This window comes from Chiloscyllium plagiosum, chromosome 4 (genome assembly GCF_004010195.1).
Source record: "Chiloscyllium plagiosum isolate BGI_BamShark_2017 chromosome 4, ASM401019v2, whole genome shotgun sequence".
In the NCBI taxonomy this organism is placed as follows: Eukaryota; Metazoa; Chordata; class Chondrichthyes; order Orectolobiformes; family Hemiscylliidae; genus Chiloscyllium; species Chiloscyllium plagiosum.
This window is the reverse complement of record NC_057713.1, coordinates 15,980,311-15,999,523: the sequence shown is the minus strand read 5'-3', so window position 1 is coordinate 15,999,523 and position 19,213 is coordinate 15,980,311. Positions and strand designations below refer to the sequence as shown.

The window sequence follows — 19,213 nt, the reverse complement described above, 5'->3', positions numbered from 1 at the left end:
GTCTTAGTTTTTATCCCCCACACATGCAAAAAAGGCAGAATACAGGAGCTCCTCATTTGATCAATCCTCAGAATACTCTAGAAGATTCAAATTGCCGTAAGCTCACTGCATGTAACTAGCACAGCTTAGTGGGCACTTCATGCTTCACGCATTCAGTGAATATTTCAAATCAGTTTCCTAACTTTCTTACTTTCTCACTGGTTCCTCTCCAAACTTCATCAGCATCCTAATCACTGTGGGCGCTGTGTAAAGCTTTGTCACTTTATACTTTTCAATCATTTCATACAGCCTCCCGACGTGTGGATAGAGTAAGAGACCTTCAAACTAAAACAGAGAGAGAAATTTAATCAAAATACGACCTTTGGAAAATCATCCAATTCATGTGCATAATTTTTAAAAATCTTTCTCAAATCTAGTAGTAGTGTCCTCTGGTTTTATAGTGAAACTTCTCGTGGAACCTAGCCTCGAGGCAGTCACCCTACCATTTTGTGAGCTAAGAATTTAGAATTGAGAATTCATAAGGTGCAAACAATAACCTTTGATCCTATTTCAGATCTGGCAGGAACAGTAGGTCACCTCATCCACTCTGCAGGTCACCTTCTTGTACAGCTCTGTAAAGGGCTTCAGAAGGCACTTTGAAGAACACAAGGATCAGGCTGACTTCCTGCTCCCTCCCTCTCTCAAGCAATCAGGCTTCAAATAGGGAGATCCAAGGAGAAGAAAGAATAAATACTACTGACTCTTTTATTTAGCTAAATTTCCTATGTGTTCCCTTGTTCCTATTTACATGACTTTATTGAAGCAGGAGAAAGTGAAGATTGCAGATAGAGTCATAGAATCACAGAGATGTACAGCATGGAAACAGACCCTTCGGTCCAACTCATCCATGCCGACCAGCCACCCCAACCCAGTCTAGTCCCACCTGCCAGCACCTGGCCCATATCCCTCCAAACCCTTCCTATTCATATACACATCCAAATGCCTCTTAAATGTTGCAATTGTACCAGCCTCCACCACTTCCTCTGGCAGCTCATTGCATACACGTACCACCCTCTGTGCAAAAACGTTGCCCGTCAGGTCTCTTTTATATCTTTCCCCTCTCACCCTAAACCTATGCCTTCTAGTTCTGGACTCCCCATCCCCAGGGAAAAGACTTTGTCTAATTATCCTATCCATGCCCCTCATGATTTTATAAATCTCTATAAGGTCACCCCTCAGCCTCGGCGCTCCAGGGAAAACAGCCATAGCCTGTTCAGCCTATCCCTATAGCTCAGATCCTCCAACCCTGGCAACATGCTTGTAAATCTTTTCTGAATCTTTTCAAGTTTCAAAACATCCTTCTGATAGGAAGGAGACCAGAATTACACAATATTCCAACAGAGGTCTAACCAATGTCGTGTCCAGCCGCAAAATGACCTCCCAACTCCTGTACTCAATACTCTAACCAATAAAGGAAAGCATACCAAACACCACCTTCACTATCCTATCTACTGCGACTCCACTTTCAAGGAGCTATGAATCTGCACTCCAAGGTCTCTTTGTTCAACAATTCTCCCTAGGACCTTACCATTAAGTGTATAAGTCCTGCTAAGATTTGATTTTCCAAAATGCAGCACCTCATATTTATCTAAATTAAACTCCATCTGCCACTCCTCAGCCCATTGGCACATCTGATCAAGATCCCATTGTAATCTGAGGTAACCCTCTTCACTGTCCACTACACCTCCAATTTTGGTATCATCATGCTGGAGATCAGAGTCGGAAAGTGTGGCACTGGAAAAGCACAGCAGGTCAAGTAGCATCTGAGGAGCAGCAGAGTCAATGTTTTGGGCATAAGCCCTTTATCAGGAATGTCATGTTCCTGATGAAGGGCTTATGCCTGACTTTATTGAAGTAGAAAAGTGTGGAGAAGTAGTTAATGAACCTGTTTCTAAATAAGCCAAGCATTTTGATTGAGAAAATGTCAAAATAACTGAACAGAGTACAACACAAGTTCAGCATATGCTTCAGGCCTTGCTTCTGAATGATGACAGCCATCTGCAAATAGTGTTCCTCACCCGAAATACAGGTGGCCAGTTGTTGGACATTAGGGGGTGGGGAAGGATACCTCACTACCCACTAAATTGCCAAAGGCTGCACATCTCAAGTTAGCCCATGTTCTGTTCCAGACATTCATGTGTTTCTTCACAGAGTGTTCAGAAAGCAGCCGGAAATGTTTTTTAATTTTTTTTGTTCAGTTTCATGGGGCCTGTAGAGGCAGAATGCCTGCTTGTCCTCTGCTGCATCATTCGATATTCCCACAATTCCACGACTTGCACAATTTTTAAAGGTCTGAGGTGGTCAGGACATGCCAAGGTGGGGGTACCCTCTGAAGGATGCACATCAGTAATCATTTTATGGAGTGGGGGGGGTGGGAAGGCTGCATAAAATTGTGTGGCAAGATCTCTGAGGGGTAATAGCTGTGGTCTTTCCTTCCTCTAGTCATAGGGCATGGACTCCTCAACTCTCCCCCTCCCCGATATCCACCAGCTAGCACAGGAAGGATGGCTCCATTGATCTGGTGGTTACTTCACAGAGCAGAGAGTGGGCAGCTATACGGTCACTGGCAAAGTGCTAGGGAGCCCCAGACAAATCCCCTTCATCATTGGCCTTAATGGTTTAAATTGGATACCCACCTATGTAGAGAGGGTAGCTGATCTATATCCCATGGAAAACTTCCTTGATTGTAGGAATATAAAACCTCCCCGCTCCCCCACCAATTCCGCCTTCTTTCCCCATTGCTCCAAACACCTTTCTCCCCCACTACCCGTCGGATCTGTGATACTAACCAACACCCCCCCCCCGTAACCAAACCTCAGGCCTTGGAGTGGGTTGTCTCTTTGGCTGGGATGATGCCAAACGATTCAGACCCTTCTAATAGAAAACATTACCTCAGCAAGATGGAGGCTTCTACCTGCAATATATGATCAAACCTGTCCAGAGTGAATTCTCTACTCTAACAAATACTCTGAATACTGTCTCCACTCACAAGAACACATGTCGCACCATTTGCCAGTGGACCATAGATAACATAGGAGTGTCCAGTAATCCATCCAATATCGGCTGTGCACCAGTAGACATCATCGTCATGGTAATCAAAGACATATTTAAAACTGACCGCAGTGTAAATTAAATAGCCTGCAACAGTGTGCAGTACACCCTAGAATAAAAGCAAAACAAAAGTTATTGTCAGTAATGTTCACTTCTGGTGAACTTACAGAATCAGAATTGTTCCAGTTCGGGAGAGGCCATTCGGCCCATTTTGTTTTACTGTCTTCAAATGAGCATTTCACTTAATACCATTCTCCTGCCTTCTCCCTGTAACCCTCCACATTGTTGTATGCAAATTAACAGCCTCTTGAAATCCTAAATGGAATCTGCCTCTGCACACTATAATGCAGTGCACTCTAGACCCGAACCACTCACTGCGTGAAAACGTTTTTCCTAATTTCACTTATTTTACTTTTCTATTCATCCAAAGAATGTTACTGGCTAGATCTGCATTTATTGGAGTTCAGAGTCGAAGAGTGTGGCGCTGGAAAAACACAGCCGGTCAGGCAGCATTCGAGGAGCAGGAGAATCGACGTTTTGGACATAAGCCCTTCATTAGGAATATCAGGTTCCCCAAGCACCCAGGCAATTAAAGAAAATGCTTGCAGAAGGCAGGTTTGTATGTATGAATGTATGCTGCTTCTAGCAACTTATCAGCTAAATTGGTGACCTTAAATCTTAAACAATTAGTTGTAGCTAATTGGACACTCAGGGTTGTTCAGCAAGTGTTGTCTAGTTGTGGACTCAGACCTAACGCTAGACACTTCATTTTGGGTTTTACATAGAAGGCTTGCCTTGGGTTTTCCTGTTGATCCGCTTGTGTAGAGGATGAAGAGTGGATGTTCAGCATCAACCCATTCTGGTTCGCAATGCTCACTCACATCTTTCATTAGTGCATCCCAGCATATATCTGTTTCACAGTTCCAGAATAACTATGAGAAAAAATTAGAGCATTACCATATTTCCCAAGTTAACATTTTGCTGCCACATAAAGTGCAGAATGAGAAGTGTCATTTTATCCTTCAACTTCCAGCCCTGGGCATAAAGCTTTGCCTGGCCAAAGGATACACAAGAAAATCTGATGGGGACAGTTGCACACTTTTTACAGATCCTGCAAGACTTACTTGCCATTAAAGTCATTTATCAGACAGACACTGAACTGTTCTCAGTCTTCATTTATGCTATTCCAAAACTTGGAGGCTAAGGAATGTCATTCAGGACAATGCAGCATTCCCCATCTGGTGCTGCGAATTCATGACCCTTCAGTGTAACAACAACAAATTGAGAGTGGGAGCTTGCTATGTTGGAAGAGTTACAGGTCAAACTCTCAACTAAAACATGTTCTATTTTCAGCAAAAATGATGCAGCTATGGAAAGGAATGAGATGGAAGATCTTGGTTGTGTTGCCTGACTGATCTGTGCAAGGTTAACTGATCACCATAAGATGACAACTGAATTCCAGAACTGGAAATAGATAGATTGATCTGGATACAGTAAAGTTTGCTTTGAGCTGAATACTGTAGAGACTAGTCCAGGACAGGAGCAGCTTATAATACCCAGCAACAGATTGATAACCAAAACCTATTGGCAAAGTACAAATTTCAGTAACAACCACTAAAGTAAAGTATCAACTGCAACTGTTGTTACTGCAATCACAGTCCAGTAACAGAATTAGGACCTACCAGAGACAGTAGTGAAAAGTAAATAGAAAAATAATAATTCCAAATCAAAGAGTGGTAAAGAAATAAAATTGTTTACTCGTTGATCTGGCATCATATGGACTGGAAAAATACTCACTGTTCAGCAGAAAGCCAGAACAGAGTATTGAGAGCTTTGATTAGGGAGGGAGGATAAATGTTGTGCGGCCTATAAACTGAGACCATCACGTATGAATATGTGGAAGGGGCATACCTGAGGGACCAAATAGTTTCACTATCAAAAATTTCATATATTTTTGTTTCACGTCATCATCACTTAATCATCATTTTTCTTTTACTGAATCGGTATTTACCTGTAGGATGTTACAGCTATCCTGTTCATGGTTGTTTCTCACTTTATCACCAAGGTGTTGTACCACAATGCACTTTTTCAGAATAAAGTTTTCTCTGAAATAAATTATAAATACATTTGTAAAGAATGATTCATATTTAAATGAAATGATAAATGTAATATATTCTTGTTGTAGCAGGACTTCCTTTTTTAAATTTCTTAATGGGATATGGACCTCACTTTCAGCATTTATTGCCCATCCCTAATTGCTCTGGAGAAACTGGTGGTAAGCTGCCTTCTTTGAACTGCTGCAGTTCCTAGGGTGTAGGTACACCCATAGTACCATTTTGATGGAAGTTCCACAACATTGACAGAATGACCCTGACGGAAATGCAATCTAGTTCCAAGTCAGGATGGTGAGGGGTTCAGAGGGCAACTTGCAGATGGCGCTGTTCCAATCTATCTGCTGCCTCTAGATGGTAGAGTTGGTGGACTTGGGAGATGCTGTTAAAGGAAACTCGGCAAATTACTTTAGTCTACCTTGTGGATAACACACATTACTGCTATTGTGTGTCAGTAGTGGAAAGGGTGAATGTTGAAGGTATGGATGGGCTGTCACTCAATGGACTGCTTTGTCTTGAATGGCATTGACCTTATTGAATATTGTTTGACTTGTGTTCATCCAGACAAGTGGAAGTCTGGTCTTGCTGTATTTGGACATCGACTGCTTCAGTATCTGAGGGATCGCAAACACTGCTGAACATTGTGCAGTCATTAGCAAACATCTCCACTTCTGACCCTATGATGGAGGAGAGGTCATTGATGAAGCAGCTGAATGTGGGCCTAAGACACTACCCTGAGGAACTCTTGCAGTGATGTCCTGAACTGAGATGATCATAATCATCTTTCTGTGTACCAGGTATGACTCCAATCAACGGTGAGTTTTCCCCTGACCCCCATTGACTCCAGTTTTATTAGGGCTCCTTGATGACTCAGTCAAATGTGGTCTTGATGTCAAGGCAATTGTTTTTGTGGCCTTTTTAATTTATTCACATGATATTGGTGTCGCTGGATGGAACAGCATTCATTACCCATCCCTAATTGCCCAGAGGGCAGTTAAGAGTCAACCGCATTGCTGTGGGGTCTGGAATCATGTAGCATGATAGATTTTCTTCCATAAATTTCATTAGTGAAACAGATAGATTTTTACAATTGTCAGTGATTACATGGTTGTTGTTAGACTGGCACTTATTTAAAGTTCCAGATTATTATTGAATTCAAATCTCACCACCTGCCATGGTCGTATTTGAACCCATGTCCCTAGAACCTTAGCCTTGTGATATGACCATGTCAGTGCTTCCCAGTTACTTGCACTACACAAAACAATCAAATAATGGCCATTACATTAAATATCACTAATGCAAGAGGTAGGAATGGGTGGGAGCGTTTACATTTTTTTTATTTAATATTTTTGAGGAACACCCATCTTCAGAGACCAAGCCCTATAAATAGAGATGTGGGACATCACCGGAGACTCTCACTGATGATGTTACCTAGTGTGGTGACGAAATGTCTGAAAACAAGCCTTCAGGTTCAGCGAGCTAACTTACACACTTATTTTAGCAAGCATTTAAAATGGAAACTATGCTACATAGATATGCTCTCCCAACACCTGATCAAAATAAGGAAGTCAGAGCAATTCAAACGTAATGTGCAGAAATGACTGAGTCAGGATAAATAGGCAGGAGAAGACAAATGATCATGAAAAACAGAAGACTATTGAGACTGCTCTGCTATTCAATAATATCATGGCTGATCTAATCCAAGTCTTAACTCCACTTTCCTGGCTACATAATCCATAACTTTAGCCTTTCTTAGAGATCAAAAATCCACTCAACAAAGTTAAACATGATAACAGGATTGTGATGTACAGGAGCCAATGTGACTCATCGATGAAGCAAAGAAGTACATATGAATAGGCAATGATTCAAATTTCATCAATATCCTTAAACAGCACCTTCCAAACTCACTGTCATCTGGAAGGACAGGACATGGGAACATCACCAGGTAGAAGATCACCTCCAAGCCTCCAAACTTGACTTGGAAATATATTAGTGTTCCTTCAGTATTGCTAGGTCAAAATCTTGGAACTTGCTCACCAGCAGCATTATGAGTGTACCTACAGCACATGGAATGCAGTGGTACCAACAAGCAGTTCGCCAATAACTAGGACTGGACAATAAATGCTGGCCCAGCCAGTAATGAACACGTCCCATGAGTGAGTAAAATAAAACAATAAAGGGCAGTCTACATATCACATCTGCATAATCAAATCCACTCTTACCAGTTTTCATGCTGTTTTGTCATCTATCACAGTGCTCTTCTGGGTAACAGTAGTCACACAACCAACATTATTTCGCCTTTTGTTTTAATTAATTATAAACAAAGGGGAAAGAAGGTTTTGAGAGAAGACTTTCCTCAAAGTAATTTTGTAATCTTTAGATTAAAGAATTAGGATCTTAAATTAGAAATTCATACAATTTTCATTAGCAGTGTGTGAAACATTTAAAATCAAACATAGCATTTAAATGTCTTGATCTGAATGTTCCATCTAGTGAGATCTATTTAGTTCTATGACTTATGGTATTCAATATATTCGCCACAGACTGGTGCCGGTCCTCAGTGAGGCTGTCTCTCTCAAAAAGTAACTTAAGACAGTAAAGCTCAAAAAGATGTCTTGCAGAAATCTCACTTGTCTTTGCACTTCTCCAAGGCATCATCTGCGATCTGCTTTAGGTTTACCAACTTTTCTCCTCTGTAGAAACCATCTGAATTACAGAAAAGAGAGCCATGACTTGCCAACATTCATCAGGTTTTCTAGCACAACAGGTACAGCAACTGACTAGGATTAGGGTCAGGACAGTAAATTACTGCACAGGAGTGATTGTGTCCTTACCTGCAGTAACCAGTAATACACATTGTGAATCTAATATTCGCTCACACAGAGATTCAGCTGAGAAACCTGCAAACTAAATCACAAACACATAAAGTATTGGCTACTGCTGTTTAAGCAAGTTTTGATAAGATTTGTAGCTCAGGTTGAGGTTCTGGATGTGGGTTTGCTCGCTGAGCAGGAAGGTTCATTTCCAGACATTTTGTTACCCTACTAGGTAACATCTTCAGTGGGCTCAGGCGAAGCAATGCTGAAATTTCCTGCTTTTATCCTGAAAGTTCTTTGAAACCCAAACATATAAGTAGAAAGCAGGAATTTTCAGCATTGCTTCGCCTGAGGTCCACTAAAGACGTAATCTAGTAGGTTGACAAAACGTCTGGAAATGAACCTTCCAGCCCAGTGAGCAAACCTACAGCCACTGCTGTTTAATTAGCAAATCAGACACAACATTTTGGTGAGAGTATTATCCACGAGAATAAATTGTGTCGCTGAGGTCATGTCCAAATTCACATGTTCAGATGAAAGGCAAAATATTGGCCCAGACTTTCGAATGGCTAGATTGTGATTTTTGCTGCTTAGATGGGAGTTGCACGTTTCAACCTGGTGGAATCCCCAATATTCCCAAGGGAAATTGACCAGGCAATTGAAGATTCTGCTATGCAGGTCCCATGGACCTAGAACTTTGATTTAAATCAAAGAATTCAGAGGGGTTAACTGCAATTATGTAAATACTTCACATTCTATCAATTACCTGGCACCCTTTCCAGGTTTCACTATGGCTCTCTACCCTCTTGACACCCTATGTATCTTTCACATTGAGAGCCTTCTTACCCTGAAGCCCTACTCACCTGGTACCCTACCTATGCAGCACTGGGAGCATACCCACACATCATCCTACCTATTTGGCACCCTGTTATACCTACCCACACATTTCCCAGACAGTACGTTGCCATTTGCATGGGATCCTGGCTCAGAGTTTAGGCTGTATGTCCAGTCTCCAGTGAGCTGGAGACTGGATTATCTGAGACAATGAGTTAAACAACCAGACAATCTGGTTTTAGTTGTGTTGTTTGTTAACAAAGGCATCAGGACATACTTACCACCACTGAGTGCACCACTCCTATCCTTGCACATGCCAGCATTGCATATATCAGCTCTGGGATCACTGGTAAATATATGGCAACTCTGTCACCTTTCTTCACCCCTATAAAGAAAATAAGATTTTCTCCAGATTTTTTTTTTATCACTGATGGATTTCTGATGTTATGTGTTGAAGTAAATCTTCAAAATTTGAGAAACATTGCAAGGCTCAGTCTGTCAATCAGCTTCCTGCATGATTGAATCAAGCAATGGAAAATTCTTTCTCCATTTATAGGCTTTTCTCCAAGAATTTTCAGTTTCGTTTTCCTTATATCATAGATACAGGGATTTGCACAAGGCAATTGTTAAAGAAGGTACAGCACAGAAACAAGCTATTCAACTTGTCAGCAACATCAACAGGCAAAGAACACAATGTCTGAAAGTTGTTCCATGGCACTTCACAGAGGTACAATCCATGAAATGGGAACACTGGGATAAAGGAACGTTAATGAGGAGTGATCAAAAGTTTGGTCAAAGAAGTTAACTTGAAGAAGAATCCACAGGAGTAGTACAGGATAATCACAGGTTTGTAACAGTGCAGAAGGAGGCCATTTAACCATCGTGTCTGTACTGGTTCCAATGCCTAGTGTCAATCTTTTGCCTTTGCTCCAAATCTCTGTACATCATTTCTATCCAATTAATCACCCAATGCCCTCTTGAACACCTCAATTGAACCAGCCTCCACCACATTTCCAGGCAGTGCATTCCAGACCATTGATGTTCTTTCCTCACAACACTCTTGCTTCATTTGCATATCACTTTAAATCTATCCCCTCTCCTGTTTGTCCCTTTTACACGCGGAAACAGCTTCTCCCTATCTACTCTGTCTAGTCCATTCAAGATTTTGAAAACCTTTACCAAATCTTCTCTCAGCCACCTTCTCTCTAAGGTAAAATAGGATGTGATATAAATTAGGAAATTAGAACTGTATGTAACACAGCAATTACGGGGGACTTCAAAGTCCATACAGACTGGGTAAACTTAATTAATAAGAATGTATTGGAGGGCAAATTCTTGGAATGCTTTCAAAATAGTTTTCTAAAAGTAGTATGTTGAGGAATCAATTAGACAATGGGCTACTTTAGGTCTAGTACTGTGCAAGGAGAAAGGGCTAATTAACAAACTCAGTGGTTACTTTAGTGGTTATCTCCCAAAATGTTCATAGCAAAATTTCTGTAAGAGATTGGAAGGTAGCAGAAGTCACCCCACTATTGCAGAAAAAGAGGGACTGGTTAACTTGATATCTGCTGTAGGAAAAGTGTAAGAATCTATTATAAAAGATGCGATATTTGGATCACTTAGAAACTAACGGTAAGATTCGACAGAGTCAACACAGTTCTATGGAAGGGAAGCCATGTTTGATGAGCCTGTCAGAGTTTTTTGAATATGTAGCAAGAATAAATAAGGGATGAAGCCAATGGATATGGTGCATTTGAATGTTCAGGCTATCAATAAGGTCCCGCACAGAAGGCTAGTGAACAAAATCAGATCATATGGAGTTGGGAATAATATAACCACATGAATTAAGGATTGGTCAATTGACAGAAAACCAAGACTGAGAATAAAATGTAGAGAGTGTGTTGCTGGAAAAGTACAGCAGGTCAGGCAACATCTGAAGAGCAGGAGAATTGATGTTTTGGGCATAAGCCCAAAGGGGTGACCTGATGCGCTTTTCCAGCACCACACTCTCAACTCTGAACTCCAGCATCTACAGTTCTCACTTTCTCCTAAGTATAAAAAGGCTATTCTCAGAATGCCCTGCTGTTACTAGTGGGTACTGTAAGGATTAGTGCTTGGGTCCTAAGCTATTTACAATCCATTTTAGTGGCTTGCATGTGGCAACCAATGTAATATTTCTAAGTTTGTTGTTGACACTAAACCTGGTGGTAATGTGAGTAATGAGGACGATGCAAAGACAATTCAAGAGGATTTGGACAGGCTGAGTCAGTGAACAAGAACATACCAATGGAATATCATGTGGAAACATGAGTTACTGTCCACTTTGGAAGGAAAATAGCAACATATTTCTTAAATTGTGAGATATTGTAAATCCTTGATGGGTGTTCTTGTTCTTAAGTCACTGAATGAGTACGTTCAAGACGGAAATTGATGGATATTGTAGATATTAAGGAATATGGGGATAGTGTGGGAAAATGGTGTGAGGTAAAAGATCAGTCATGATCTTATTGAATGGTGGGGCAGAATCAAGGGCTGATTGAATGTTCCTGTGTCCTTATGTCATCCTTTACTATAAAGGGTTGTCCATTCTGATAGTTTATTTTATCTCAATGTTGTGTACCCAGCACTGTATACTTTCCCTCTTGGTCAAGTTTGTGACTATATCCCTGCAATGTTGATTACAGCCAAATCATTTATCTGAGATTGTGCATCATAAATGCTTCACAAGTTCAAGTAAAGAGTCTTTCTTTTTAAATTATCTGTCCTTTCCTGTCCTACTCTTCTTGCCTTTACCCATTGTTCAATTGTCACAATATTTTTCTTTGGATTTCTAAATCTCCTACACCTGACCACTCCTTTCCAACTTAAATCCCTACCCACGGATATACAATTCACAACAAAACTGATTCCAGCTCAATTTAAGTGGAACCCATCCCAAAAGGGTAGCTCCTATTTTGCTGAGGGCTTATGCTCGTATCTCATCGAACAAAATCCTTCTTCCCTCATCAGTCTTTGGACCAAGTGTTTAATTATCTGATCCTGGGTCGAGTGGCACAATCCAGAAATTACTTCACTTGAGATTCTTTCTTAATTTGGACACTCGCTGTCCAACGAACAAAGTACTACAAAAGGAGACTGGAAGAACAAGGGAACTTGTAACTAATATCTTTCCTCCATTTCTAATGCCCTTGCTCTGAATGTTAGGCAATGGATTTTCATTAGGTTGTTCCATACTAATGGGCTATGCACTGCATTGTTTTTTTTCAGAATGGCTGACCAGGAAACCTTTGCGCTCTACTGCCTGCCACAGGATTTACCAGCTGACAACCCTGACTGGTCACATTACTTTCATACTTTCCAGAGCCAACAGGTCCTGGTGTGGGATTTGAGTCCAGGGCTAGGGACAATATCACTATGCCCAATTAAATAGTATCAGAAGAACCCAAATTAAGTCTTTTAGACTTGTTACTCATAGCAGAAGGTTTGGAGTTTCTAATCACCACAGGAAGGATTATTAGAAGCACAGCAAAATGCCAACACCAAAGAAAGCAGCTTAGACAACATCAAAGATTAGCTAAACTAGAACTCCAACAACCAGATTCATCCAATATTGCTATCTTCAGGACATTTGGTAGATCTTGGTACCTATACCATTTTGCATGGTTCCTCTGGATTCTCCCCTCTGACTCCAGGTTTTCTCCAGTGGTGAGGAGGTGCCTTTAACAATTGCAATAGCCAGGCAATACAACACAACAGAACTGCTGGGACCAATATCTTCCACTGACTATACTGTGTCCCCAACACTAACACATTCCTATCCATTACACCAACCCCCAATCACATCCCTCATAACCCCTTGACTTTAGAAGGTTGAGTGGGGATCTAATTGAATTGTATAAAATTCTAACAAGGCTGACCAGACTAGCTGAAGGGAAGATGTTCTTCAAAGTTGGGGATTCTGGAAACTGAGGAGACAGTCTTGGGAAATGGGATTTTAGGGACTGAGATAAGAAATTATTTCTTCACTTGAAGAGATTGAACTTTAGAATTCTCAGCTACAGAAGACTACAGAGGTCAAATATACTCAAGCGGAAGGGTGTTGTGAAACTTGAAAGGGTTCAGAAAAGATTTACAAGGATGTTGCCAGGGTTGGAGGAGTTGAGCTATAGGGAGAGGTTGATTAGGCTGGGGCTGTTTTCCCTGGAGCGTCGGAGGCTGAGGGGTGACCTTATAGAGGTTTATAAAATCATGAGGGATATGGATAGGATAAATAGACAAAGTCTCTTCCCTGGGGATGGGGGAGTCCAGAATTAGAGGGCATAGGTTTAAGGTAAGAGGGAGAAGAAATAAAAGAGACTTGATGGGCAACATTTTCACATAGAGGGTGGTACGTGTATGGAATGAGCTGCCATAGGAAGTGGTGGAGGCTGGTACAATTGCAACATTTAAAAGAATAGGAAGGGTTTGGAGGGATATGAGCAGGGTGCTGGCAGGTGGGACTAGATTGGGTTGGGATATTTGGTCGGTGTGGATGAGTTGGACCAAAGGATCTGTTTCCGTGCTGTACATCTCTATGACTCTAAGAAAGATAATAAAAACATCACTAGAGTTTAGATGCAAGAGCAATATGGAGTCCAAGCAGGAATCATTGAGATAAAGGATCAGCCATGAGTGGTGGATCAGGCTCTTATACCGAGAGCAAACAAATGTGTCATATTATTAGGGATTGCCCTGTATCTCAGATTTCCAGGGCAATCTTTGGGAAACTGGATTGTGGATGTCTCCTCTTTTCTTTGCCTTTCTTTGTGGCTTGTGCATTGTTTCTGTTGGCCACCAAGGGGAGTTTCAGTGACCTGAGTAGGGCTGCAAGTTTCTGAGTCACCAGCAGAGAGGATAACATTGTGACTGTACAGGATGCTGTTTTCCTTCACCAAAACATAATGACAGGTGGAATGACAGAATTGAAATTTAGAAATATAAGTATAATCAACTAAGCATGGCATTTGCACTCACGTGCCCCTCTGTTCATTTCAGAATTACCGCAGTGCCATTCTGTTTATATGAAATGCAACAAAACTGATGAAATGCCTACTTATATACGATGCCAAACCTTACCTTATTGTGTTCTACCACCTCCATCAATCTAGGTCTGTCAGAGTTATCTTTAATGATAGTCTGTCTATTATTAGCCTGGTATTTCTTGTTGTTGGTTCTGGTTTTGTTGTCTGTTTCTGTAACCTTCGTCCTAAAGTGGTGTTTTCTGCATTGACAGTGTACTTGATAAGTGTGGTGCTGGAAAAGCACAGCAGGTCAAGCAGCATCCGAGGAGCAGGAGAGTCAACATTTCAGGCATAAGCCCTCACATTCCTGATGAAGGGCTTACGTCTGAAACATCGACTCTCCCGGTTCTCAAATTCTGCTTGACCTGCTGTGCTTTTCCAGCACCTCACTTTTCAACTCTGACTCTCCAACATCTGCAGTCCTCACTTTCTCCCAGTGAACTTAATAACAAATAGCCTCAAGGACAAGAAATCATCCAGCTGTGGGAGATTAGAGGCCCTACATACAAAATGGTTCCATATAAATGCAGCAGGAAAATCAGAAGAAATTTCTCTACTCAGGGAATGATTAAAATGCAGAACATGTTGTATGGGGAAGCAGCTGGGCCAAATGACTGACACACTTCAAAAGGTAACCAGATGGGCTCAACAGGGAAACGAGAATAGAAAGATATGTTGAAAGGCTAAGATGATATAGCTGGAATGGGGGGAAGCTGGTGGCATTTAAACACCAGCATGGACTAACTGAATGGCTGTATTTGTGCTGCATCTAATTCTGTGTGAGCAAAGTGAAATAAAGATTTAATATAAAACACTGAAAAAAAGGCATCACTATTACTTTAACAATATATGCTGAACATTTTCTATTTTATATTTGAGCAGTTCAAGATGGTAGCTCATTCCCACTTTCTCAAGGGGATAGGCAACAAATAGACAGAACCTCCCAACAAATGCATTGAAAAAAAAATGACAGTGACTTAATGGAAAAACACGGTGTTTTACTCACTGGAAAAACACAGCGCTTTATTCACTGGATTAACAGAGCTCTCTACTTATATCGACAAGAGGAGAGCTCTCTACTGTTGCCTGGAAAAAATAATTATTCACCTAAAGTCCGTAGAACATTGGCAAACTTGCAGACTTGCTTTAAAAGCTGAGAGTAGGTGATGGCGGAGCAGACATGGGGTTCATTTCCTTCCCTGGAATAAAAAAAAGACAGAAGTTATCGCAACTAAGAAAAGTTACATTTCCAATATCATCCATCTGTCTCTGTCCTAAACTCACTGAAAGGCTTCACTGAATCTCACTTTTGCTTCAAGCCTCTGAACTGATTTTCTTTTCCTTCATCGCTCTCCTTTAAGCTAGTGATCTCAAATCTCAAATTTAATTCCATTTTAATTTATTGCCTCCTAAGTACTTCATCCAATTGGTCATTATTCATGGACTCAATCCCAGTCTCTGCCTTCAATTCACCTGAAGCACAGTGACCCTCAGATTAAACCCACTACCAGTTGTCTCCGTCTGACAAGAATTCTATCTGTGGTTCTTGAGTGGAACCATGTTGGGTCTCGATCATGTCGGCACCTGAGCAAAGATCAACCCTGTCTTCACCTGATGATGAAATCCATGTATTTTCAGCCGGGATTATTGGAAAGCAATGGGGCACAGGAACCAAAGCATATCTTCTTGTTAACAGCGCAGAAACCATTTGTCATGCCTAACATTGTTCTGTTTGTGATCACCTGATTCAGACTATCCATGCCTGGATATTTCCTGATCTTGGGGATTTAATTAATCACACCTTTTATTTGTTGTTCCATTTCCTTGCATCAAGCCTGTTCAAAAACTGATGAAGCTCATCAAAAGGGCAGTATGGTTCAGTGGGATCAGGATAAAATTGTTTTCTCCATTCTGGTTACAATGAGTGAGACAGTCGGTCAGGAACAGTCCAATTCTTAGCAAACTTACACATCAAGCCCAATACTGAGAAGTTCTGGTTCATCAAAAGGTATTCTTTTCAGGTTCAGCATTATCCTGCCTTTACTGTTCTTCAAATAGAGACACGGGGATCATTTCTATCCACCTGAGAGAGGAACATCTTATCTGAATGATGCCACCTCTGACAGAGCAGCACACCCTCAATGCTGCACTGAACTGTCTGCACTTCAGGCTTTCTGACCATGAAGCAAGATGACTCCTAAACCAAGGTGAAAAGAAACAGGACAGTCCACTTGGCAGACATTAAGGATAAGGGCTCCGATAGCAGAATATCTCTTAACTGCTGATCGAAGGTGGTGGTATTTGTTAAACATTGTCTAAGCTGTCTTCTTCAGTCTGGAAGGTATTTACTGCTTCTTTCCCCTCTGCAGCTCCTCTTTCTATTGTTTACTCTTCCTCATTTCGGATCCCAGTGGAAGAGGTGTCATACCAAAGCAACAGTGGCAGTGATTTTCAGTTTTGTCAGACAGATAAGTATTGGTTGATTTTGTGGGTGGATTAATATGCTGACAATGAGCTGCTCATACTTGCAGATTGAGGATAGTCATCTCACAGATTGGGATGGTGGGGAAGCAAATAGCTCCTCCACAAATCAGAACACGTCAAATTTCATTAAGGGTGTGCCAAACATTACTGGAGCCAGCCACAGGTGAAAAACATTTTTGAGGCTGGGTGGAACATCTATGCTCATCTTTCTTGTTATAAATCTTGAAACAAACGTACCTTTCCTGTTTGGATCCCTGGAAAATGCTTGCTTAGACTGCTTAACATAAAGGCCTGAACTTCAGTAGATGCTGTTGGGACAAAATCTTCAGCTTTCTAGATTGCTGCTATAAATTCACTGAAGTTTGTCATAAGTTTAAAAGCCAGGTCCTTTTAATCAGATTTTTTCCTATGTTCATACATGAAATATGGCCATCGCTAGTATTTATTTATTGACCATCCAGTATTTATTGATCATCCTTATTTGCCCTTGAGAAGGTGGAAATGAGCAGCCTTCCTGATCTGCTGCAGTCCATTTGGTGTGGGTAGACCCCAATGCTATTAGGGAGGATGTGGCAAGATTCTGACCCAGAAGGCAAGGAAAGGCAATACATTTCTAAGTCAGAACAGTACTGGACAACTATGATCCCAGACCTTCAATTCTCTAAGTGTGAAGTTCTACACTTTGGTATGAAAAACAGAAAGGAAGAGTATTGATTAAATAGTGTATTTATTGGGAAGCGTGGATAGGCTAAGGAATCCAGGTACACTTGTACGCCATTCAATGAAAGCACGCGCAGGAAGCGATTAGAAAGACAAATGGTACATTGAGGATTTGAGGTAGTCCTCACTTTCACCTTCAGAATGGGGGTGTCTTACTGCAGTCATACAAAGCTTGAGTGGCACCGCGCCTGGACTATTGTGTGTAGTTTTACCTAACAGAGCACATACTTGCCACAGAGGGAATGCAGTGAAAGTTCACTAGGCTCATACCAAAGATTGCAGGACTAATGTATGAGGAGTGATTGGTTTGATTGGGCCTGTATTCACTAGACTTTTGAAGAATCAGAAGGGATCAGATTTAAACATATAAAATTCAAACCAGGTTGGACAGGCTCGATGCTGGGAGGATGTTTTCCCCAGTGTAGAAGCAGGAGACACAATCTCAGGTAAATAAAGATGATCTTCTCAGATTGAGATGAAGAAACATTTCCTCACTCTAAGGATAGTGAGCCTGTGGAACTCTTAACTATAGAATACTGTGGAGGCCAAGTCACTGAACATACTCAAGAATGAGGTAGACGCATTCTTAGATTTTGCAGGCATCAAGTATTATGGGCAGGGGATGGGGTGGGGGGGAGGGGGAGCGCGTGGAGGTTTGGGAATATGGCATTGAGGCAGAGAATCAGCCGTAGTTATATTGAATAGCAGCGGAGCCTCAAATGACTGAATAACCTATTCCATCACCCAATTTCTATGGTTCTTAGATTTCCTGGATCTTTATCATTACCCTCATCTCTAGGGACTCCTGGATACCACTGGCTTCTTTATCTGATTATAATTTTCAGAACTCCAGAATCCTCTTTATCGGACTAACTCTGGAACCAGCTCTTCACTGCCCTGAAATTCTCCTTTGAGTTTTGCAGACTCCTCTTTTTAAGGCTCAGACTGGGCCTCATGACACAAAAACAGAAAATGCTGCAGAAACTCAGCTCAGATGCTGCCGGCTTGCTGAGTCACTGTGAAGATAGAACCAGAGATAACGTTTCAAATCTGTCATGTCTCTTCTTCTGTTGAATTTCTCCAGCATTTTCTGTTTTTATTTTACATTTCAGCATCTGCAGTATCTTGATTTGATCTGAGTCCTGGATTTCACACCAGACCAACACACTCCCACTTACCCTAATAGAGAGGCCCTTCTAATGTTTAAAAGGCATGCAAAGAGGCCAAGAATAGAGCATGTGTGACCAGAAATTCAGCTGTTCGCTACACACATGGTGATATTCTTAATTTTCACCAGGGAATAACCCTGTTAAAGTTTCCACAGGGACCTGTGTTCATATACTTCAATTTTAGACAGTAACAAGCACTTGGGACAACTTTCCAAATACAGAAATAGAGAAGTGACCACTGCTACAGTACTGTGTCCTGTTCTGGTCACCAAACATTAGCAAGGATGTGAAGACCATTGAAAGGATGCAGTAATCCCTGGGATGAGGCATTTTAGCAACAAGGTTGGAAAACTGGTGTCAATCACATTAGAACAAAGGAGATTAAGAGCTCATAGAGTCATAGAGATGTACAGCATGGAAACCTACCCTTCGGTCCAACCTGTCCATGCCGACCAGATATCCCAACCCAATCTCGTCCCACCTGCCAGCACCTGGCCCATATCCCTCCAAACCCTTCTATTCATATACACATCCAAATGCCTCTTAAATGTTGCAATTGTACCAGCCTCCACTACTTCCTCTGGCAGCTCATTCCATACACGTACCACCCTCTGTGTGAAAAACTTGCCCCTTAGGTCTCTTTTATATCTTACTCCTCTCACCCTAAACCTATGCCCTCTAGTTCTGGACTCCCCCCAACCCAGGGAAAAGACTTTGTCTATTTATTCTATTCATGCCCCTCATAATTTTGTAAACCTCTACAAGGTCACCCTCAGCCTCCGACAGTCCAGGGAAAACAGCCCCAGCCTGTTCAGCCTCTCCCTAGAGCTCAAATCCTCCAACCCTGGCAACATTCTTGTAAATCTTTTCTGAACCCTTTCAAGTTTCACAACATCTTTCCGATAGGAAGGAGACCAGAATTGCACGCA

At 41.4% G+C, this 19,213-nt stretch overlaps 1 protein-coding gene across 3 annotated transcripts in view; it reads right to left on the bottom strand.

The window, feature by feature from the left end:
- The window catches only part of acss2l (acyl-CoA synthetase short chain family member 2 like), a 70,808-nt gene that overhangs the window by 25,518 nt on the left and 26,077 nt on the right, over positions 1–19,213 (bottom strand). For all 3 annotated transcript variants that reach the window (XM_043687772.1, XM_043687773.1, XM_043687771.1), the window contains 8 exons: positions 15,019–15,110; positions 9,133–9,236; positions 8,036–8,108; positions 7,832–7,907; positions 5,102–5,195; positions 3,885–4,022; positions 3,029–3,199; positions 191–324 (listed from right to left, as the gene is read on the bottom strand). In XM_043687772.1, the coding sequence (XP_043543707.1) occupies positions 191–324; positions 3,029–3,199; positions 3,885–4,022; positions 5,102–5,195; positions 7,832–7,907; positions 8,036–8,108; positions 9,133–9,236; positions 15,019–15,110 (882 nt within the window). The remainder of the gene's footprint in view (positions 1–190; positions 325–3,028; positions 3,200–3,884; positions 4,023–5,101; positions 5,196–7,831; positions 7,908–8,035; positions 8,109–9,132; positions 9,237–15,018; positions 15,111–19,213) is intronic.